At 38.7% G+C, this 24,721-nt stretch overlaps 1 protein-coding gene across 1 annotated transcript in view; it reads left to right on the top strand.

The window, feature by feature from the left end:
- The window catches only part of LOC122311571 (origin of replication complex subunit 3), a 30,048-nt gene extending 5,527 nt beyond the window's left edge, over nucleotides 1-24,521 (top strand). The window contains exons 9-17 of the mRNA XM_043126161.1: nucleotides 62-152; nucleotides 5,100-5,314; nucleotides 6,482-6,551; nucleotides 7,623-7,705; nucleotides 13,588-13,677; nucleotides 21,231-21,306; nucleotides 22,132-22,259; nucleotides 23,184-23,360; nucleotides 24,069-24,521. Coding sequence (XP_042982095.1) covers nucleotides 62-152; nucleotides 5,100-5,314; nucleotides 6,482-6,551; nucleotides 7,623-7,705; nucleotides 13,588-13,677; nucleotides 21,231-21,306; nucleotides 22,132-22,259; nucleotides 23,184-23,360; nucleotides 24,069-24,174 — 1,036 coding nt within the window. The 3' untranslated portion in view covers nucleotides 24,175-24,521. The remainder of the gene's footprint in view (nucleotides 1-61; nucleotides 153-5,099; nucleotides 5,315-6,481; nucleotides 6,552-7,622; nucleotides 7,706-13,587; nucleotides 13,678-21,230; nucleotides 21,307-22,131; nucleotides 22,260-23,183; nucleotides 23,361-24,068) is intronic.
- Nucleotides 24,522-24,721: the final 200 nt, after the last annotated feature.

Here is a 24,721-nt window from a genome sequence, read left to right as displayed (position 1 = left end):
GTACCAAAAACTCCAAAAGATGATGATAGGACACTCATATGTGCTGAAAATATTTCACTAGGAATCAAATGGCTGAGCAGAACGGTAAAAGTTTGGTTCATCGTTTCTCAGAATTGAGGAGACTGCACAAGTGCTGGAGCACGGTCGTCTTGGTGAGTTTTCAGATCTGTTTTTGTTTTTTGTTTTTTTTTTCCTCTTCACATGCTGATATTAATTATCAAGGTGACATTCCTTGGCATTCCCATTTTTTATATTTTTTTTTGATAAGTAATAAGTTATTTTATTGATATAAATATAGGCATAGCCCATGTACACTGGAAGTATATATATGTGAATAAACCTATTTAAGAACTAGAAATAGTTACAAGGAAATTGTGGAAACCGAGACCATTCAAATCTAAGAGCAATGGCCCACAAAAATAAAGTCTTCCAGAAGAAACTCATAAACTTTTCCAAGGAGCGTTCATGATTCTCAAAATGTCTCTTGTTTCTTTCACCCCAAATACACCAAAGAATACATTTAGGAGCTATCTTCCACACGGTTACGATTTGTGGTGTCCCAGTGATCCCTCTCTAGCTTGCTAATAGTTCAACTACCCTACTCGGCATTTCCCATGCTATTTCCATTTTGCTGAAAAAGTAATTCTAGATATCTGATCTGCCGTTTCACTACTATTTCTGCACAAACAGCACTAGTCTGTAATTATAAGGCCACGTCTTCTAAGATTATCAATGTTCATAAAATTCCCTGAAGTTGCTATCCAGACAAAGAATACGGCCTTGGTAGGTGCTTGACTCCTCCATATGTTCTTCTAATGGAAATTGTGCCTTTGTTGCATGGTAATAGAGTCATAAAAAGATTGCACCGAGAATTTCCTTTTCCTAGAGGGTCTCCATTCCATCATATCTTCAGTTGTGGCAGCAATAGAAGTGTTGTACAACAAGTTAAGAAATTCCACCGGGGCAGTCACTTCCCAATCATGTGCATCCCGAGTAAGGCAGATGTTCCACCCCTGTGAACCTTGATTGATTACCTGCAAATCAGACACCATAGCTTCTTTTTCTTGTGCAATATTGAAAATTGTGGGATAATCATCCTTCAAGGCCAAGTCTCCCACCCACACGTCCTTCCTAAAGCTGATCCTACTACCATCCCCCAAACACAGCTAGGTATTACTAGCAACAGAGCACCAACCTTTCCGTAGATATTTCCATAGCCCCATTCCATATGTCCCCCCTACCCTCTTTTGAACACCAACTCCCCTGTTCACTACCATACTTCGTGTTAATCACCCCTTTCCACAAGGTTCCCCTCTCATAGTTATAACACCACAACCATTTACCTAATAATGCCTTATTGAAAGCCCTTACATTTCGAACCCCCAAGACACCATCTCTTAGAGGAGAACATATATTGTCCCACCCCACTAAGTGAAATTTATACTCATCTCCTATTCCACTCCACAAAAAATCACGTTAAAGTTTTTCTATTCTTGTTGCAATGGTAGCGGAGAGAATAAAGATAAGTAGTATATGGGGAGGTTGGATAAAGTACTTTTGATAAGTGTGATCCGCCCCCCTTTAGATAAATATAACATTTTCCACCCTGCCAACATACGCCCAAATTTTTCCAGCATCACCTCCCAGATTGTCTTAGCTTTGAAAGAAGACTCCAACGGAAGATCAAGGTACTTCATTGGCAATGAAGAAACCACATAACCCAATATGTTAGCCAACCCTCTTATATTGCTTACATCACCAACCGCAACCATCTCTGTCTTGGTAAGATTAATTTTCAACCCGAATACCGCTTTAAAGCAAAGTAAGATGGCCTTCAAAGATTACATATGTCCTGTATTTGCCTCACAAAACACGTGTCATTTGCAAACAAAAGGTGAGAAATAATGGAGCCGTGGATATTTCCCACTTAGAAGCCTGAAAAAAATCCTCCCTCTACTGTAGCTGACACCATTCTACTTAGAGCCTCCATTCTAGGACAAATAAGAGGGGTGATAATGGATCACCTTGTCGTAGTCCAGCTAACTATTAAGGAAACTCACGGGATCACCATTTACAAAAGACCAAGAAGCGAGCTGTTGACACACAATGCCTCATCTACTTCCTCCATCTTTTCCCAAAACGACATCTACTCATCATATATATATATATATATATCAGGAAATCCCAATGAACATGATCATATGTCCTCTCCATATCTAGTTTTCATAAAATACCTAGAACTCCTGACCTAATCCTGCTATCCAGGCATTCATTAGCTATAAAAACCGAGTCCAAAATTTGTCTCCCTCTCACAAAGGCATTTTGGGACTTAGAGATAATATTCTCCATGACCGTGCTCATCCTATTGCACCAACCTTTTTGGGGACTAGAGCAATAAAAGTAGCATTTAAGCTTTTCTCAAATTTGCCATAAGTGAAAAATTCTTGAAAAACCAGCATTACATCCTCTCACCACCTCCCAACAAGTCTGAAAAGAAGCCATAGTGAAACCATCTGGGCCTGGACTTTATCTTTTATTCATTTTCCTGATTACTTGTTGTACCTCTTCCTCTTTAAATGGTCCAACCAAGCCATACTATTTTGATCAATGACCTTAAAAGCTAGTCCATCTACGGTAGGCCTCCATGCATGAGGTTCCGACAACAAATGTTCGACGAAATGGCAAGCCACATGCTCCTTTATCACAACTTGATTTGAGGATGCACCCCCATCTATGTTCATGGACTCAATGGAATTAAACCTCCTATGTGTATTAGCATCTCAGTGAAAAAACTATGTGCATTTATACCCCTCCTGAAACCACAAAGCCCTTGACTTTTGCCTATATGAAATCTCCTCCATTAGAGCCAATCTTTCTAGTTCAGAAACTACTTGCTATTTTCTGTTGTTCTCATCCCCTTCACCCTCCAAGCTTTGTAACTCTTGATACAATCTCTTCCTCTGTAAGGTTACATCACCAAATACTTGTCATTTCATGTCTTCAAATCATTCTTCAAAACTTTCAACTTTCCAGCCAATACATTGCTCGGATTGCCCTCAAATAAGTATGAATTCCACCATTGTCTAATCAAGTCCACAAACCCATCTGTTTTTAACCACATATTCTCAAACTTGAACGGCCTTCTACCCCCTTGAATACCACTGCAGTCTAACATTATAGGAAAGTGATTAGAGCATATCCTCGGGAGTCTTTTCCAACTTAAATCTGGATATTATAGCTCCCACGAGGGAGAAATGAGAAATCTGTCCAGTCTTGACCAAGTTTGTTTATTATACCAAGTATAATTACCTCCCATTAAAGGTATGTCCATAAGACCTAACTTGAATATGAAATTCGAGAAATCCACATAGCTTGATTTTGTTGTCCCTCCCTGATCTTTCGTTGGAAAATCTTGTCATATTAAAATCTCCACCAATACACAATGGAACCTCCCATCAAGAAATAGTCTAGCAAGCTCGTCCCAAAGCAGCTGCTGCTCACTATCCAAATTAGGACCATATACCCTAGCAAAGGCCCATAAAAAACCATTATCGGAATTTTTGAAAAGACACCCCACTGAGTATTCTTCTACAAACTCATCAATGTTCTTCACCGCCCTCTTATCCCACATAACCAAAACTCCACCCAAGGCTTTTTTTGAAGGTAACTATGTCCAGCCTACATATTGGCAACTCCATATGCTCCGAATAATTCTTTTATTGATAAGCTTCAACTTTGTTTCCTGCAAACAAATGAGGTCCATCTTCCATTGCCTTAATAAAGCTCTTATTTGAAGGTGTTTATTAATCTCGTTCAGCCCCCTAACATTCCAACTCAAAAATTTGTGTTTCAGTTATCAACTGTTCCAGCCCTCCCTTTGTTTCTTCCACGACGTGCACTTCCCTCCTTTCTATCATAATTCATGGACCACATCAACCTCTTCATCTCCCTATCTCTTCTAGACCTTGCGCCACGTTGTCTTGTCTCAATGGCTATAATTAGTGCCTTAAATTGATCTTCATAGCCCTCACACGAAATCCCCATACAGCTCTGAAGTTCCTCTACCTTTTTCAATACCCAATATGAGGAAATAGTAGGGGGATCATACTTATTGGGGTAGGATCCTCTCTTGTTGACTCCTTCCCCTCATAGGGATCAAACAGCATCAATGGACCTTCCCCATCTATCTCCCCCTTATCTGACGTACACCCACTCTCCAAAACAGCTAGAGGGTCTTCTTGAGCTCCCTCATATGGTTCACTGTGGGCCAGATCTTCCCCCCACAGCCTTATTTGTGCCCAGCCCGAGGATAACGACAAGTTCAAAGGTGTCCTAGGGCTCGCCGGAAAGTTCTGTGGCTCTCCACAAGGTGGCGACCCTCCTTGAGCAACACCTGGACATTCGTGGTTAGAGATGCTCAGTTCCAGGCCTTCGACTTCCCCCACCTCCACCTCCCTGAGCAACTCCATGAAACAGCCTCGTGAGTTAAGACGTCGCTGCGCAACATAGCCCCTATCTCCTTCCCTATGCGCAGAATAGAACTCCTTCCTACCAGCCTTCAAGCAATCCTCCAAGGCTTTGATGAACCACCTTGCCGTGCCTAACCCCATACTAATCTCTTTCACCACCTTCCAACCTTTCTCAGCTATGTATACAAACCTACCAACCCTTACTACCTCAAATGCCTTAGATTCAAGAACCACCAGTTTTGAGAGACCCATAACTCACTAAAATCAAACACTAGCTCACCACTACATGCACCAGACATCACCATAAGGAAAAGAGAAAACTTTTCTTCATCGGAGTTTTGGTTGTACGGAGAGAAAATATTTGAGTGTATGGACCTTTGCACCTTACATATATATATATATATATATTTTTTTATAAATATACAAAAATCCTGTAATGAGAATTTATCTGTGATGAAATTTTTGATTAATTAATTAATCAATTATTTTGTGAAACACTAGTTTTGGAACATCTTGGTTTCTTATTATTGGTTGTTTAAATGAGTATATGTTAGTAATATCTAGGCTACGTTGATGTGTCATGTAATGAAATTAGTGTTTCTGTTTGTTAACAATTACTGCACCTTGCAGTGCCTGTATGAAGCAGGGAAGTATAATAAAATCCGACTGCTAGACCTATTATGTGAGGCACTTAATCCAGATTTGTACACCTCAAGGGCTTCCAATAATCATGTGGTACTAGAGAAGGATGTTGGAGTACCCATGGCTACTGATCGTTGTATACGTCGAAAGTATTCTACCTTGCGAAAGGGCGGTTTTGTTGGCCAGATAGTACGCAAAGTGAGGTGGGTAACATGTATTTCCAATTTAGAGGGCCAGTACGTGCTTCTACTGATATAGGTTCTTGTTACTAGCTGAGGGTTTCCAAAGGGGGAACATAACTGCAACATTTTGCCAATTCTCAAATGGCAAATGTGTAATTGTTTAGGGAAGAAAGAAACGCAAGGGATACTGCAGATGATACATACTAGATAGAACACAAATAATTAGTTGAGATCAGTTGTAGCATGACAGGCATCCATATACTGGACCAGAGATTGCATTTCATCTTATTCTTTCATCACAAGTCCTGCCCCATAAATTGTCTTTACACTCATGTTGTGAGTGTTTTTGTCAGGTGAGTGCCATTTTGCCTTTATTAATGGATTGCTAACCACTATATGGCCTTTCATTATTCCTGGTAGGGCAGAATTTCTGCAACTTTGTGACCTCCGTGGCAATACTGAAACCTATGTTAGCCTCTCTCCTCATCTTGAATAATAATCAAGAAGTTATCAGTATTCTTTTTCCTCCTTGAGCTCTCAGGAGCTCAGTGTATCCAATGCTTTGTCCCGAACCCATATAACAACTGCCAAGTTCTGATCTGAATTTGAGTTGAACTTTATGTTGCATTCATCTTATTCGAGGTTTTAATATTTTTATCTTATTCGAGGTTTTAATATTTTTCAAGAAAATATATGTTTTATTGTGAACTTAATCATATATATAATCCTTCATGATCAGTGTATTCATCCTCGATCCTAATATTTTCACCTCTAGAATTTGACACGATCACTGGATTTATTGAATGCAATAAATAGTTGCTAATTTGGATGTGTATTTGAAGATTTTGAAAGTTAGTAAGCAGTGAAAGTTGTTAATCCTGGTTCTAGATCTTGCTAACATAATGAAATAAAGATCTCATTTTGGCCTGTGCACCCTGGGATTAGTTGTGATTTTGTTCTCGGGCACCCGGTGCCAATAAAAAAAATCTCATTTGATAAATACCTCCTCAAAGTGAATCAAGCTCTTTAAGACTTGAGCATAAGCTCAATCAGTTATTGTCTGCAAATTTGTAATTGTAGTAATTAGATTGATAGAGATCCACTTAAATATTTAACCTTTATTTATAGGTATTCGTAATCAAATTATTTTTGCTTCATATTGCAATTCTGAACTTGGATTTTGATCAGGGATCTCCCGGCACTGATGCTCTACCAATTGCTGAAGAGTTGGGAAAAAACTACTGTTGATGTTCTTGAGGTATTCTTTTACTTTTGACAAAATTGAGACGTCTTAGGGATTTACTTGGTAGACTAATCAGTGTGGTTACTTTTAAGTAACAATTTCCATCTACAATTAAGTCCATTTGCTTTGATGATTTTTTTTTTATTTGGTTCTAAACTATGTTGCATGTGGAAAACAATCTCTCTCTGCAATTAATGATCAATTTTATCCACGGTTAAACCATTTTCCTTTATTTCTATAGTAGAACTAGAATTCTTCTTGGTTGCTGCCATGAATTTGCATGTCCTAAAGAGACTTCCATGGCGTTCTTCTGGAAGGGCTTTTCTTTGACATGCTTTTAATAGATATTTACAGCAGGGTATATATTTCATCCTTATTTTCCTTGGGAGGTTTGAGAAACAACTCCTATCTACTCCCCCCTGTCTTGTATTGAGCCCATATCAACCATGACTCCAACAAACTCCATAATTCCCTGGCTGACCCAGGTTTGAACCCCAAACCTTTCCTTCTCCAACCGTACACTCATTTATTCTCCATGTACTTTATCTTGCTGTAAACAGCTGCAAAATTTATAAAATTACTAAAATATAAAGTAGTTACAAAGAAAGTAGACTTGTAATAACATAAGAAAGGTTCATAAAATGCTTGGAAAACTTCTTTGTTTCCATTATAAGATTCTCAGTAAAATATATATCTTGAATATAAGATTCTCAGCAAAATATATTTCTTGTCGGCGTTAGGCGTATGTCAAACTGAAGGTGTTTTGTGCCTGAATATTAATGTGAGGTGGTGAAATATATTGTTAATTATTTATGGTCCTTATCATTTTAAAGGACTAAACACTCTAGATGACTTTTACTTTTTGCTGTAATCAATGCTTGGCTTTATAATCAACCCACTCTAGATGACTTTTACTTTTTGCTGTAATCAATGCTTGGCTTTATAATCAACCAGTCTTATGTTTGCTTCTTGTATTTCTGCCCATTGCTGTATGCTTTTATAAATTTTGATCCTTATGATACAAAACTAATTGGTTACCAATTAGATGATCAAGCTAATTGCTATGTAATAATATGCTTGTGGTAGATCCATGAAAAAGTGAAGGACTTGCAGTCTTTGTTAAGATTTGAGGATGGCAAGTTGAGACCAAATGTTGATGATATATCCAAGTAATATTCTATTTAATCCTTTTGTCTTCTCTAACTCCATTTTTATACCATGTATCAATTATTCTATTTGCAATTAAGTGTGAACTGCTTACCATATTTGTGAAGCATGTTATTTTATAAGATTTTGCAAGATCTTTACACATAGTAAAAGCTTTAGATAATGAGATTTGGATTGTTATGATATTTGAAGCTTAAAATAATAGGTGTGAACTCACGGGAGTACAAGTAACCCCCATTGAGGTTATCTATTAGTAGGGGATTGAGAATATGGTGTTAGTATAGAACTCACGGGAGTACAAGTAATACTTTTTATGATGATAGGATAGAAGTTAGGCTTGCCAAATGTTAATACATTACCACTTTGAGACTACTTGACATGTTCTTGGACCCTTGTAGGCCACTGAGATTATTTTATGGTTGCCCCGTATAAGCTCCCAAGTAGCCCTAGCATAAACCAAGAAAAGGATCAAAATATTCCGTCTTTTGAAAGTACTTCTTGAAGAAACTGTAAGATGATAAAACTTGCAGTTGAGCAAGAAAAAAAACAGAGAGCAAAATGGAGGTGAAAAAGATTCTTCTATTTCACTGAAAAGGATTGATACAGCGTAGTGTGCCAAAGCAGATCATATATACAGAAAAGATGCTAACTGAATAACTAACTACACCTATGGCCTTGTGCCAGCTAATAGAAAGAATAAAAACAAAGAATAAAGAATGGACTACGACACTTATGTACAATGAGCTGTAGTAATAAAACGACTAGTCGTTTTGGCCTGTATCTTGTAACACCCTCCCGCAAGATGGAGAATAGAAATATACTATTCCCATCTTGGACAAGTGAGATTGCAGGAGATGAGCTGGTAGAGCTTTAGTGAATGTATCGGCCAGCTGCGTTTGAGAGGAGACATGAGATGTTGTAATACTTCGTGAATTTTGTCTCGGATCAAGTGGCAATCAAGTTCGATGTGCTTCGTTCTCTCATGAAACACTGGATTTGCAGCAATATGGAGGGCTGCTTGATTGTCACAGAAGAGGAGAGCAGCTTGTGGATGAGATATACCAAGGTCTGTGAGTAGATATCGAAGCCAAGTGATTTCTGAGCAAGTGGCAGCCATGGATCTATATTCAGCTTCTGCTGATGAGTGTGATACGTCAATTTGTTTCTTGGATTTCCAAGAAATGAGAGAGTGGTCCAAGAAGACACAATAACCTGTAGTGGATTGACGAGAGTCCGGGCAAGAGGCCCAATCTGAGTCACAAAATGCTCTGGGTTGAAACCGAGAAGAAGAAGAAAGTAGAATGCCTTGAGCAGGGGCTGCTTTGATGTATCTCAAAATTCTATATGCTGATGCCAGATGTGATGAAGTGGGTTGGTCCATAAACTGACTTAACAACTGAACAGCAAAGCAAATGTCTGGTTGAGTTATTGTGAGATACAATAACCTACCAATCAGCCTTCTAAAAATGCTGGGATCAAGTAAAGGTGCCCCTTCAGCTTTGCTGATTTTAAAATGTTGATCCATGGGGAGTTTGAGTGGTTTGCAGCCAAGCATGCCCGAATCAGCTAAAATGTCTAAGGCATGCTTCCTTTGACAAATATGAATACCTTTGGAAGATCTAGCAATTTCTAAGCCCAAAAAATAACGTAGATAGCCAAGGTCTTTTATCTTGAACTTGTTGAGAAAAGTTCTTAGAGAAGCAATGGACTCATTAGAGTTGCTAGCAACCAAAAAGTCATCAACATAAACTAGTATGGCAGTGTAGGTGTCCCCTTGTTTTTTAAATAAACTATAATTAGCCTTGGCTTGAAGGAATCCGAAAGCAAGAAGGGATGAAGTCAGTTTTGAATTCCACTATCTTGATGCTTGCTTAAGGCCATAAAGGCTCTTAAGCAACTTACAAACTTGATTGGGCTGACCCTTTGTATACCCTGGTGGTTTCTTCATGCAAATCACCATTAAGGAATGCATTATTTACATCAAATTGATGTAAATACCATCCTTTGATTGCAGCAACCCTGAGTAGACATCTTACAGTTACAAGTTTTGCAACTGGTGAAAATAGTCTATAACTTGTTGTGTGTAGCCTTTAGCTACAAGTCTAGTTTTAAATCTTTCTACAGTGCCATCAGACTTGAATTTAATTCGATAGACATACTTACAATCAATCACTTCTTTCCCTTTAGGTAAGTCAGTAATGATCCAAGTGTGATTGTTTTCCAAAGCTTCAAGCTCAGCCTCCATAGCTTTGCACCATTCTGGATCCTTAATTGCTTGCTTATAGGAGGTAGGCTCAGTTTGAAGGGAAATGGAAGAGAAATCTTGAAAAGAAGGATTAAAATGATGATAAGATAGATAACCAGAAAGTGAAAAGGATTTACCATTTGATAGAGGATCTGCTGTAGAACCCAATTGTTCAGGAGGTGCAAGCAAGGCTTGTGTGCAGTGAAAGTCCGTGAGATATTGTGGGGCAGTTCTAACTCTAGTAGACCTTTGAAGTGGAGGTTCTGGTGGCAGAGAAATAATGGGGTTTTCTGTCTCAGAAGGAGTATTTGGAGTTGAGTGAAGGGCTGTCAGTAGAAGAAGTAGAGTTGGCAGGATTGGAAGGGGATAAAGAAATGGGAGGAGTGGGAGTTGAGTGAGAAACAGGTGGAGAAATGGAGGGGGTAGAAAAAATGGGTAATGATGAAACTTTGAAGGAGGAGAATTGATGTTTGAAAGGGAAAAATAAATTAATGAAAAATAACATCTCTTGAAATGAAAATGGTGCTACTCTTAAGATCCAAAATCTTATATCCTTTGGTTCCAAAAGGATAACCAAGGACGACACATGCACGACCTTGAGGGTCAAATTTCTTTCTACCATTGAGAAGTGTGGCTGCAAAGCATAGAGAACCAAACACCCTCATATGAGCATATGCAGGTTTTTGTTTAAATAGAAGCTCATAAGGGGTTTGATTGTTCAAAATGGGTGTGGGAAGTCTATTGATGATGTATGTGGCTGTCAAAACAGATTCATTCCAATAGGTTAAAGGTAAACCAGCCTGGAAAAGTAGTGCATGAGCAACATTTAATAAATGTTGGTGTTTCCTCTCAACAATGCTATTTTGTTGAGGGGTTGCCACATAACTTTTATGGTGAATGATTCCTTTTTGATTAAAAAAATCTTTCATGTTAAATTCAGCACCATTATCACTTCTTAAGATTTTAATTTTCACTCCAAATTGGGTTTCAACAAGGTTATAAAAAACCTCAATGCATTTTCTGGTTTCTGTTTGTGGGCAAGTAAGTAAAGCCATGTTGTTCTAGAGAAAATCATCGACAATGGTCAAAAAATACTCTGAACTATCATGTGCAACTCTAGAGCAAGGACCCCATAGATCACAGTGGATGAGCACAAATATTCTTGAAGAAGAATGGGAACTATCAGGAAAAGGCAAATGATGAAACTTAGCTAAAGGACAGATGCTGCAATATTTTTCATTAATAGAAGAACTCTGTTTCTGTACAATGGGATCAGAAATCAACTGTAATCTTGGAAAAGATAAGTGGCCAAGGCGATAATGCCATAGGTCAGAATTGGAAACAAGGTTTGTAACTGAAGTAAAACAAGTTAAGTGTTTGTGTGAGTATGCTGGGAATGAATCGGCCAGAGCTGAAGGATGAACTTCTTTGCAAAGAAAATGGTACAAGCCGTGCCTAAGCTCACCCTTCCCAATCGTTGTCCATGAAAGCAGGTCCAGTATAAAACAGTAAGTGGAAAAGAAAGGCAAACAACAATTGAGAGAGGATGTTAATTTGTTTGCTGAAATTAAATTGAAAGAAAATGATGGAACAAATAGAACATCTGTTAAGATGATAGAACTGGTTAATTGAATTGTTCCAACATGTGTAACAGGTACTGAACTTCCATTTGGAAGTTTGATAGAGTATGAAACAATGGAAGTGATTGAGGTAAAAAATGTGGTGCTGCAAACCATATGGTCTGTAGCACCCGTACCTATTATCCAGCTTGGAGAAGAATTATTTTGTAAGTGGTGTGTGTGTGTAGACAAAAAATGAAATATACCAGACATCTTGGAACAAGGAGCTGTGTGAGGAGAGGATTTAGGTGGAGTGCTCGAGTGAATAGCAGAAGCGGCAAGTGGAGAATCCTGAGGTTGGAGCAATGCAAGGAGCTGCTGATATTGGAGCTTGGTCAAACCAACTTTGTCATCATCAACATCTTCAGAGTTAGTAGCAGGAGAAAAAGTAGTTTGGTTGGCAAGAAAACCAGGGGGCTGCTGCTGCTTGGTGTGAAACTTGTGGCCAGGGGGGTAGCTATGCAGTTTATAGCACTTCTCTACCGTGTGTCCAGTTACACGACAATGTGAGCAAAGGGGAGGCTCGGCATTGCCAAGTTTAAAACAAGTCTCCAAAGAATGGCCTGAAAGTTTTCAATGGCTGCAATAGGGTCGATCTTTCTTGGAGGAAGTGGTGGGTTTGGGAGAAAATTTGGAAGGAGTATAAGATTTCTTAACTGCCATAGCCGGGGTTTCAGAGGAAGGACCATTTGAAGTCATTTGATGATGTCTTTCTTGCTGTTGTACAAGGGAAAAAACTTTTGAAACAAGGGGAATTGGGTCCATTAACATGATTTGGTCTCGAATTGGTGAGTAAGATTCATGAAGAATCATTAAAAACTGAATGACACAGTCTCTCTGGTATCGGTCAAGTAAGGTTTTCATTGCGCCAAAATTGCAAACAGGTATAGGATCATATATAGAGAGTTTCATCCCAAAGAGCTTTTAACTTGCCATAATAGATGCTTACCGAGTCATGCTCTTGAAGAAGAGCAGCCAATGCCTTCTTGAGTTGGTAAATGCGGGTACCATTTTGTTAAGAGAATTGTTCTTGAAGATCCAGCCATATTTCTCGAGCATTATCAACAAAGAGAACACTGGATTGAAGTGAGGGGCTAATGGAATTTTGAAGCCAGGAGACGACCATGTTGTTGCATCGCTCCCAGAGTTCAAGCAAAGGGTCATTGGGCTTAGTGGGTTGGGTGAGAGAACCTGTAATGAAGCCAAGCTTATTTTTTGCTCAAAGTGCACTGCACACGGCACGGGACCAGGTGGCATAATGGTCGGTGTTGAGAAGATCGGCAACAAGGGTAATAGCAGGATTGTCGCTGTGGTCTAGACAAAATGGATTGGCTAGATCATTAAGGTTCAGGTAGGGAGATAAGGTGTTTGAATTAATGTTTGAATGTGTTTCAGAAGAATTGGGGCTAGCGTCAGCCATTAAAACTTTGCTCTCAGTGGCTCCTAGATACCATGTAAGATGATAAAACTTGCAGTCGAGCAAGAAGAAAACAGAGAGCAAAATGGAGGTGAAAAAGATTCTTCTATTTCACTGAAAAGGATTGATACAGCGTAGCGTGCCAACGCAGATCACATATACAGAAAAGATGCTAACTGAATAACTAACTACACCTATGGCCTTGTGCCAGCTAATAGAAAGAATAAAAACAAAGAATAAAGAATGGACTACGACACTTATGTACAATGAGCTGTAGTAATAAAACGACTAGTCGTTTTGGCCTGTATCTTGTAACAGAAACTGTGGATTCAACGCGGACAAGAGGTCTCCTTCTTCTGGGTCTTTCTTATCTCATATGTAAAGATCTTAGGGATAGACATTTTGTCATTATAAGATGTAGAAATACACATCAAAATGCTGGTTGGGGTTTATATGGCTAATGATCTTATGCCAATTTTTATTCTTTTAGTATTTATCATATTAATTTCCTCCTTTTCATGTTTGAAAATGTTTGTATAAATTGTATATGCATGCATTAAACTCAGATTCTTGAGGCTCCTTTTGATAGTGTTGACTTGACAGGAAACATTCATCTCGGAGTCCTTTAAATATGGAGAAGGAATCAAAAGAAGTAAATGAGAAAGCTGCTGCATTAATAGATTGCTTGGTTAGGTAAGGATATTTGTGCTGTATCTTTTCATTCTTGCTTAGACGAGGGTGGGATGCCATCATCACCTTCCTTTACAAGATCCAGGGTATTACATAAAATTTGTAATATGTATTCTTACTCTTATAATAGAATCTGAGGTAGTGTGTTTCAGCCATGTAAAAAATTTATATTCTACTTTGACACGACCCGCGAACCTAACACTAACACGACATGAAATTAGTGGGTTTGGGTCAAAACGGGTTGACCTATTAAGACAATTAATAAACGGGTCAACCTGCTTAATCCTAAATCAACTTTCAATAACCCATTTAAATTTTAATTAAAAGTACAATTTTATTATTGGTGAGTTGTAATATTGGTATTTTTCTCAATATTCTTATGTTTTTATTTTTGGGATTATAATTATGGACCTATGCTCATATTTGTTATTGTTGGGTTTGTAATATTGGTTTTACTATAGATTAAAATTCATTAAAAATATTGTTATTTTTTTGTTAGTAGGTAGTTTTATTTTTTTAGATGTTGTGTCTACTAATAAATATAGATTTTAACTTTTATGTGAAATTATGTTAATTAGTTCAAATGAGTTATTCATATTAGTTTAACCCATTTACATGAAACGGATTGAAATGAGTCTTGTCGTGTTGACCAATTTCTAATTAATTATTAAACAGGTCAAAACGGGTGATATAATACGACCTGTTATTTAAATGAGTCATGTTAAGGTTTGAAGGTTTGACTCATTTAAGCTTAACGGGTCATATTCGGGTTGACCTATATAGTTGAATGTCCATGACTTGACACGACCCGTGAACACAATTTGCCACCCTAAAAGGGAAGTACAGTTTCATTAGTGTAGTTATTATGTTTGTAGAGGTGAACATAATATACCTTTACTAAAGGATATGTACATATAATCCAAAATCTGGTTATATATAGAGTATGGGGATATGGGAATCCTTTTTGATATATTGTTATAAACTACCGTCTTGAATGATGATCCTTCCGTAATTATTAAATAATTTTGATGGTTTTTTGCCTTGTATGTAACGTTATTTGGATAACAAACACTGTAATTTGACATAAATTAGGATTCTTTTTCCTTAAATAAAACCTGGTTTAGCTAGAAAATACATACATAAACTACTAAAATCAAACAAATGTTCATCGTTTCCACTTAGAAACTACATCCATTTGGTGACCAATATTGTGTTGCTGCTTTCTATATGCTCTTCCAATGGCTTGTCACCGGATAAAATTTATTTACTTATTTTAAATATTTGTGCTCAATCTCTTTTTTTTTTGATAGATAATAGAGATTTTATCCATAGTAAATAGGCATAGCCCAAGTACACAGGTAGTATACAAGAGAATAAACCTAGGTACAATCTAAAGCAGAAACAGTGCTAAGGAAAAGCATTACAAATGTTGATATCCCTCCAAAGATTATTCACCCAAAAGTTTAAAGTGTTGAAGAAAAAGTCCCTAAATTCCATCCTTGTGCGTTCACGATCTTCAAAACACCTCCCATTTCTCTCAAGCCATAAACACCAGAATAAGCACAGGGGGATCATTCTCCACTCCTCTGTACTTCGTCCACTTCCAGCTGCACCTTGCCAGCAAGCCAAAAAATCCATCACATGAAAAGGCATTACCCAATCAATACCTACCTTGACAAATAACTCATTCCACAAAGCCGTTGCCATTTCACAATGAAGAAACAAATGGTTGACAGATTCACCCATCATTTTTACACATGGTGCACCAGTCCATCACATAAAAACCCATTTTCCTCAAATTATCGGTAGTTAAAACTTTCTCAAGCGACACCAACCAGCCAAAAAATGCAACTTTACTGGGCACTTTAGCTTTCCAAATACATTTCCAGGGAAATGTTATATTACCAAGGCTAGTTAAGACCTTGTAATAGGATTTCACAGAAAATCTGCTTTTAGAATCATGAGTCCACTGCAACATATCATCCATGGTCTGATCAATTTTAGAATCATAAAGGATAGCATAGAAATCAGCAGCTTCACTCACTTCCCAGTCCTGTAAGTCTCTAGAGAATTCCACATTCTAGTTTAACATGTTATTAGAAAACAAGTAAGAATCTGCTACAGCAGCCCCTTTACATGTAGCAATCCTGAAAAGGCGAGGAAATGCTAATTTAAGAGCTAAATCACCACACCAAACATCATGCCAAAAAGAGATGTTAGATCCCGTCCCCACTTTGAGATTAGTGTTTCTGACAAAGTCCCCCCATCCCATTCGAATAGACTTCCATAGACCCACCCCAAACACCCCTTTGATTTCATTAGTACACCAGTTCCCCCAAATCCTTCCATATTTAGCATCAACAATCTGTTTCCACAAAGCAGTATTGTCATTGTTATACCTCCAAAGCCACTTCCCAAGAAGAGCTTTATTAAAAAGTTTCAAATTCTGCACACCCAAACCTCCACAAGTCACCGGAGTACAAACTTTTTCCAATTCACCAAGTGAAGTTTTCTTTCCTCCCCAATACCATCCCATAAGAAATTTCGAAAAATCCCCTCAATAAGTTTTACCACCCTCATTGGAATAGGAAAAAGAGAGAGGAAATAAGTAGGTAAATTAGACAAGGTGCTTTTAATTAATGTAACTCTACCCCCTTTGGATAAATAGATCTTTTTCCAGCCAGCTAATCTCCTTTCAATCTTCTCAATCACCCCATCCCAAATAGACACAGAATTATGAGGAGCCCCCAAAGGTAATCCAAGGTATTTCATAGGTAGAGAAGAAACTTTGCAGCCCATAATATTAGCCAAATCATATATATTGCTGACTGAACCCACAGGAACGATTTCAGACTTATTTAGATTTATTCTAAGTCCAGAAACAGCTTCATAACATAACAATAAAGCTCTTAAGGCTCGAAGATGATCCTGGTTAGCATCACTGAAAAGTAAAGTGTCATCTGCGAAGAGAAGATGAGAAACGGTGATGCAGCCCCTAGCAACATCTCCCACCTTAAAGCCCGACATGAAACCTCCATCAATTGCCAATTTAATCATACGACTCAATGCGTCCATGACTAGGACAGAGAAAAGGAGACAAGGGATCTCCTTGGGACAAAGAGAAAAGGAGACAAGGGATCTCCTTGCCTTAAGCCACGAGAACTACTAAAAAAACCAGCTGGACAGCCATTCACCAAATTAGAAAACTTGGTCGTCGAAATACAATGTCTTATCCAAGAGCACCATTTCTCCCCAAAACCAAATCTCTTAAGCAAATAAAGAAGAAAATCCCAATTGACATGGTCAAAAGCCTTTTCCATGTCTAATTTAACTAAGACTCCAGTTTGACCCGTCCTTATTCTGCTTTCCAAACACTCATGAGCAGTAAGTACCGAATCAAGAATTTGTCTTCCCTTCACAAACGCATTTTGAGGCTTTGTAATAATTTTATCCATAACCATATTGAGGCGGTTGGCTAACACCTTAGAGAGGATCTTATAAACCCCGTTAACCAAGCTAATTGGTCGAAAATCCCTTATTTCAACAGCACCCGCCTTCTTAGGGATAAGAGCTAAAAAAGTAGTATTAAAACTCTTTTCAAATTTGCTGAAGGAGTAAAATTCTTCAAAAACTTTCATAACTTCATCCTTCACAATATCCCAACAAGCTTGGAAAAATGCCATGGAAAAACCATCGGGACCCGGAGCTTTATCCTTAGACATGCCCCTAACCACATCTAGAACTTCGTCTTCCTCAAAAGGCCTCTCCAACCAAATTGCAGTTTAATTATCAATGGAGTCAAAAACCAGCCCCTCTAACTTGGGCCTCCAAGAGAAATCTTCCTGAAAAAGTTTCTCATAAAAATTCACAATGTGCTCTTCTATCTCCTCCTTATCACAAATCACATTATCGTCAACATGGAGGACTTCTATGGCATTATTTCTGCGATGAGAATTAGCCATTCTATGAAAGAATTTCGTACATTTGTCTCCTTCCTTAAGCCATAAAATCCTGGATTTTTGCCTCCAAGAAATTTCTTCCATAAGCATAAATTTATTAATATCCGCCGACACCCTTGCCTTCAATTCCTTTTCATCACTAGAAAATTGTACCCCTCAACTCCTTTTTCTCCAAATTATTCAACTGTTCCAGCAGGTGTAATCTATTGTTTTTGACATTGCCAAATGTCTCAACATTCCATTTCTTCAAATCTCTTTTGAGTTCCTTTAATTTTCCTGCCAAGATAAAGCTGGGTGTACCAATAAAGTGATAGGAGGCCCACCACCTTCTGACTCTATCAACGAAACCTTCCTCCTTCAACCACATATTTTCAAATTTAAAGGGTCTTAGACCACTAACGATGCCCCCACAGTCCAACAAAATAGGATAATGGTCAGAAACAACACGCTGTAACCTTTTCTGACTTAACTCTGGAAAAAGGGCTTCCCATGATGCTGAAACAAGAAATCTATCAATACGGGACCAAGCTCTTCCATTTGACCAAGTGAAATCTCCACCCACCATGGGCAAATCAATCAATTGCATCTCAGAAATAAATTCAGAAAAATCAAACATAGCTTTAGAAATTATCGAGTCCCCAACTCTCTCACAAGGAAAACGAGTAATGTTGAAATCCCCTCCAAAGCACCATGGAAGATCCCACCAACTACAAATGCTCGCAATTTCATCCCACAATAAACTCCTACAAGAGTCTAAATTTGGCCCATAAACACCAGCAAAAGCCCATTCAACACCATCAACTACATTCTTAAAATGACAAGCCACCAAGAATTTTCCCACATAATGATTAACAACTTCCACTACCCTTCGATCCCACATAACAATGATACCACCGGAAGCTCCATTAGAGACTAACTCAACCCAGCCCACATAGTTACAATTCCATAAATTATGAATCACCGAATGGCTAACCACTTTCAGTTTAGTTTCTTGGAAACAGTAAATATCAGCCTTCCACTGTCTTAACATATTTTTCACACGAAGACGCTTTCTAAAGTCGTTCAACCCCCGAACATTCCAAAAAATGATTTTAGGTTTCATAAAAAACATTAACAGCCCTCTCCTTACCTTTATCTCTAAAGGTACTCCCACCCTTGGAATTATAATTAACCGTGCATTCCAACCTCTTGAGCTCCCTTTCCTTTTTAATAGCAGATCTAACCAAAGCAGGATGCCCAGCCTCAATAGCAGTAAGAAGAGCTCTGAATTGCTCTTCATAACCCTCACAAGAAATACCAAGAAAACTACTAAGATCTTCTGCCTTTCTTACTACCCAATCAGAAGGATTACTAGACCAATCAATGCCAGGACTAAAAGAGCATAAAGGAACAGGATCAAGGTCTTCATCAGAGTCTGGTAATTCACCAGATGCTCCTAATATAGAAACATCCCCACCTAACACCAATTGCAGTTCAGAATTAGAAAACTTAGAACAAGGAACCCGTGTAGATAACTGTTCAGGCCCCATTACACCCTCGGTGACAGCAACAACAACTTCAACAGCATCCCCATCTGTTGAAACAAAAGTGGACTTCACAATTCCCCCGTTTGGTGTAGAACTCGACTCCCCTGAAGAACTGCTAGCCTCTTCCTCTTCATGCAGATCTTCTTGAACCCCTAGCTGTTTCTTAGAAACGGCCTCCAATCTCGCTTGCGCCAAACAAGGAGGATCACCCGTACCTGTCGACAAGTTCTGTGAAGACAGAAGCGCAACCGAGGCATTATTTTCCTTAGAAACGGCTTCCCGACTCTGCTGCTTGAACCGAGAATCAGCAACCTTGCTTACTGTAGCAGTTTCCAACGCCGGGAAACTTCCTGAAGGTTCGCCTGCCACAATCGAGGACAGGGGAGCCACAGTCAACGACATCTATGTCGGCGAGGTGGCCGGAGCAACCACCGGGTTGCCTGGGAATGGACCGGGGTTAGCAGGGGCCGAAATATCGGCTTGTCTGATTTCGCGAGCTGGAGATGCCCGTGACCGAGGTTGTGGGCTTGCAGATGGGCTCGCAGCCCGTGAGTTTGAGGCCCGTTGGCCTGAACGGGGGGTAGGGTCATGTGGGCTGGAAGCTCGTGAGCTTGAGGCCTGCTGGGATAAAGCCCGGAACTTATTAGAGGTGGGTATTGTTTTTTTGTTGGAAAGATATGGGCCCGAGCCCGGCCCACCCTTTGGCCCTCCCAAAACAACCAGATTCTTGCTCCCATTTAGAGACCCATATCTTCCCACTTTGGGAAAGGATGTTTCAGAGACATGCAGAGAGTTTGACGCTGAAGGAGTGGGTGCCGAAGTCTCCTTGCCCAGTCCCATCACCATACTCAGTCCCAAATCAACTTTTTGCACCAGTAAAGAAACTTCTTCTAGCACGCTAGAAAGCTGTGCTCTGACAGCCCAAAGTACACCCTCTACTTCCCCTACTTTTTTGCAATTGACATGAGACGTCCCCGTGTCCCCTGGGTAAGGACCAGCTGCTTCCTCCTTCACTTCCATGGCGGATTTGTAAGCTGCCTTAGAACCAACCACCATGGCATAGGATTTCGGGGCCTGGACTGACTTTCCATCCCTTCGTGAAACTGGTTGCACCACCGTGTGTTCAACAACTTTTTTTAAATTGTAGGCAAAGCCTTCCCAGCCGTTGCCCTTTAAACCTTCTGGGATGATCACTGAGCCTCTTCTCCTTCCATTATTATATTCCTCCAATAGAAGGTAATATCCTCTAGAATTTCTGAGCAGCTGTATAGTAAACATCCTGTTACCCACCCTCTGTTTTTTGAAGAAGTCTTCACGCCATCTGGTTTTGATGGCTTCTCCCACCATATTCACCACCCAAGTGGCCGTCGAGCCATTTAAAAGAATGAAAAGAGACATCCTTCTGCTTTTCTCGGTGATACGGAAATTATTGGCCCCCTCTTTTGCAAAGATGAAAGTTTTTGATTCTACTAAAAAGCATCTAAGTTCTTCCATCATAAAGTAATCAGGAAAAAGAAAAGAATAAATAAAGAAGGGAAAGACTGTGGAAGAAGAGGAGAGGAAGAGAGAAGGAATCAGCTCCGGCGAGGAGCGCCGGAGTGGGGATTGGGTGCAAACATGCAGGCACAGCAGGATGTATTAACAGAACCTTTACCAACATGCAGGCACAGCAGGATGTAGCAGGATGTATTCCTGTGCTCAATCTCATGGCTGTAGTTTTAGGTCAATGGATTTGTTGCAAATGAGAGTGGGTCGGCCTAGGATTGACAGTTTTTCTGGTTCCTTTTGCTGTTTTATGGTTTCTTTTTTCCCTGTAAATGGAAGTTGAATGACCACAAAATGTCTAGGGGCTTTGTTTTCCATTATTATATCCTCAAACTGGTGTAATTAACATGCTGATTTGGACGGATGTTATTTAAAGTATGGAGATATAAAATGTGAATTTTCCTTCTATATCATAATGAACCAGAAGAATAATGGAGGCACCGTGCATCTATCTTTTTCATCAATGAATTTACTATAGCACACAGCTACTGAAAAGAGTTCTGACTTCTATTTTTCTTTGAAACAGGGATTATTTGAGACCCATTGAGTGCATACCTTTGCATGAAATCTTCTGCTTTAAGAATGTTGAGAAACTTCAATTGGTAAGCAATTTTAGGATGACTTTGAGAAATTAACTCATACGACCTGTTCCACTTTGGACAAGCGAAAATATTCCATCACAATTCTTGCTATAGATTCTACACTGAATTAGACTAAATCCACAAAGCAAGACTATTGTTATCCATATTCTGAAGAACTGGATTCTATGCTCCAGCAATTGGAGGAACTCTGGAACTTTTTTGTGCACTCTTTATTGCTTTGGTTTTCTGCTTTAGTGATTAACAGAGCTTCTGCTCATGATTTTCTGTTGTTGTTTTCTGTTTCTTAGAACGCATTTAGGTGTAACCCCTAGGGGTTGGCTCAAGTGGTAAAGGCCTTGGTCTTGGGGGTATGCTGCCTCTAGATCTAAGGTTCGATTCCTCTTGGGTGCAAACAATTTCTAGGGGTCATTGGACTGGGGGTAACTTCCAATTGAATTCCCCGGGGTGCACTTGCAGGAAACTTCTTGCCGAGGGCCCGTCTGAGATTAGTCGGGACTTTGTTCTTGGATGCCCTGTGCCAATTAAAAAAAAAAGAAGAATGTATTTAGGTGTTTTCTTTTGTATACTTCCTGTATACGTGGACTTCACCTATTTCATTCACTTCTAATAAAATTATTTCTTACTTAAAATCTATTAAAAAATAAAATAAAATTATTTCTTACTTATAAAATAAAAAGCAATAGGCAATTTCATTTATTAAAATATCCTAGACATGTCTTGATACTTATACTTTGTGAAGAGCATGCCTTTTCTTCTAAAATTCTGGAGTGCTAAGTTTATATTATTATAGTCTCTTTGTGTTTTGAAACTTCTCGCTTATCTTAGGCTTTAATTGGAGATCCAAGAAGAAGGATTCAAGTTGACCTTCTGGAGTTCCACAAAATTCTGCGGTGTGGTTGCTGCAGCAAGAGTGGCAATGTCCTATTGCCATCTATGCATGATACCTCAATTATGTGAGTATATTGTTTTTGAAACATGAAAAGGGATATTGATTTTCATTTACTGTTGTACCATCATGATAGTGTTTGCTATTACTTGACATTCTGGTATACATACCTATGTATTTATTATGTGTATGTACATGTTCAATATTCAAAAACATTAGTAATTATAAGTTGTTTTCACCAGCGTAACAGATTCTCAACTTTTTATTTATTGGTAAACAAAATTTTATTGATCATAAGAATAGGCAAGAGCCCAAGTATACAGGACATATACAAGAGCATCACCTATGCATGCTAGTTTTGTGATTCTTAACGAGTTAATTTGTCAATCAATAATATCAGTTGTAAAGGAGGATATTTTATCTGCAATGAACGTCATAATTACCAATTGGTCTTGATTCTAGCTGGTACAGAATCCCCATAATCACTAATGTTTTTTTTTTTTGTTTCCGACTAATTCATTGCAGCATGTCCCCCTTCTCTCTCTCTCTCTCATGCCCGCACACGCAAATCATGCCGAATCATTGCTCTCTTAAGATCTTTCATTTCTCATTATGCTGTGGGAACTTGGATGAGATTTTGAGGGTGTCTAGCTTAAAATATTTTATTCTTTCTTTCTTCTTTTTAATAATCATGAACTTCTAAGGAACCTCCACTCCCCCACAAATTATAAAAAAAAGTACTATGCTTTATTTCTCAAGCCCGGAACAAGGTGGAGGCTTAAGTCCTAGGATAACTAGTTTACCGTTACCCTCATTTATACGTTGTGGTCCTTGTGTCTTTCCCCTTTAAAATCCTCATCTGGAAATAAAGGGTCTCATTTTGACCAAAACACAGGCTCTGAACTTACACTTCCATATCGTTTGTTACTTCTTTTGAAGCTGAAAATTTGCACTACTTGATGGATTTAATTTACGCTTCTCTGTTGTTTAGGTATACCCTAGCTCAGGAGCATGGTGATCTCATCAATCTTCATGATTGGTTCCAATCATTCAAAACTGTTGTTCTTCATCCAAGTTCAAAAGGGAAACACAAGTCAAAACAATCCCCATATCCAAAGAAAAGGAAGGATACGCATGATTCTGAAAACAAGGGTGAAGCATCAATTCAGTATCCTATTGGTTTTTTGTTCCTAGTGCATTATAATCGACTTAGTCGTATAGTTTTCAGTCCTGTAGGGCATAGATGTTAGGAGAAGCGGCATTGGTAGCATATTATGGTAATCAATACACCGTATAACTTTAAGTCACGTGAGCATATTAAGAATTTAAACTAATATTTGCAATTTTCTGTTCTACATGTGCTCTCGTTGCACTTCAAAAAGGGCTCTCCCCTGTTCAACTCAGATATTTTTCCAGCACATCAATGTTTATCTTCAAAATCAATAGAGCCCAGAAATTGTGTAATTATAATATTCAATCCTACAGAAAGTTTAGTGTTACATGAACAAGGCTATGTCAATGTGGGCTATGTAATTTCTTTTTCTTTTGTTCTTTGTACTTTATTGGATCTATGAAGAAGAACTGAGTAGTTGTTCAAGTTTTAACCAAGTTGTGTTATCGATTTTAACCCTACCACTATATTTTGGAAAACCTCTACCATGTTATACAAGTCGGTTGTTTGCAGCCTGCATGACTTCAGGATTGCTGTTCCAGATTCAAAAGAGAGTCCCGCACAAAATATTTCTAGCTCACTCAAAACCGCTAATTGGGTTTCATTTGTAAGGGTTGCACACGGCCTGCATCTATCAAGGATTGTTTTTCCCCCCTCCCCTTGGTTGGGTAATCCATTTGAAGATCCTTAACCCTGTTTCCCAAGAGCAAGATTTTGCAGGGCAGTTACAGAGCTGCAGATAACAGGACTCCTTCGGATGCCCAGCAGAAGACGCCCGGATTGTGTGCAGAGAGTGGCGTTTGGACTCTAACCATTGGAGCCATTGAAGAAGCTTACTCGGCATAATTTTGATCTGCTTTATGCAAAGGAAATTTTATCTTACATTTGTCATGTTATACTGTTATGTAATTATGCCAAGGCTTAACATGTCAAGAATATGATTCCTACCAAATGCTGAGAAAGTTTCCTAGTAGCACTTGGGATCCTGGCATCATGATCTCACTGACTCCCAAACAGATTGCACAAGTCAAACCTTTTTTTTAGCGCATAAGTCGAACTGAAATCAACCGGGTATGTTATAACCCGGCAAAAGCTATTTCCTTGTAAGATTTACTGTGATGTAATTTGTTTTTTAAAAAAACACTATTCCTTCCTTTTTTTTTTTTTTTTGTTCCCCTGGGGAAGGAGTAGATAGTGAAGGATTGACGTAAGAGGGGTATCCACCCAGAACCAAACACTCTTGAGTGTGAAACAGACCTCTAAAGTGATATTAGAATTCGTGCTACTAAAGTTATTCAATCTAAAATTTATTACATTCCCTCTAAATGGGGGCATTAATGTTAGTGAAGTTGAATCAA

Source organism: Carya illinoinensis, chromosome 5, assembly GCF_018687715.1.
Source record: "Carya illinoinensis cultivar Pawnee chromosome 5, C.illinoinensisPawnee_v1, whole genome shotgun sequence".
Lineage (NCBI taxonomy): Eukaryota > Viridiplantae > Streptophyta > Magnoliopsida > Fagales > Juglandaceae > Carya > Carya illinoinensis.
This window is presented reverse-complemented; position numbering and strand designations above follow the sequence as displayed.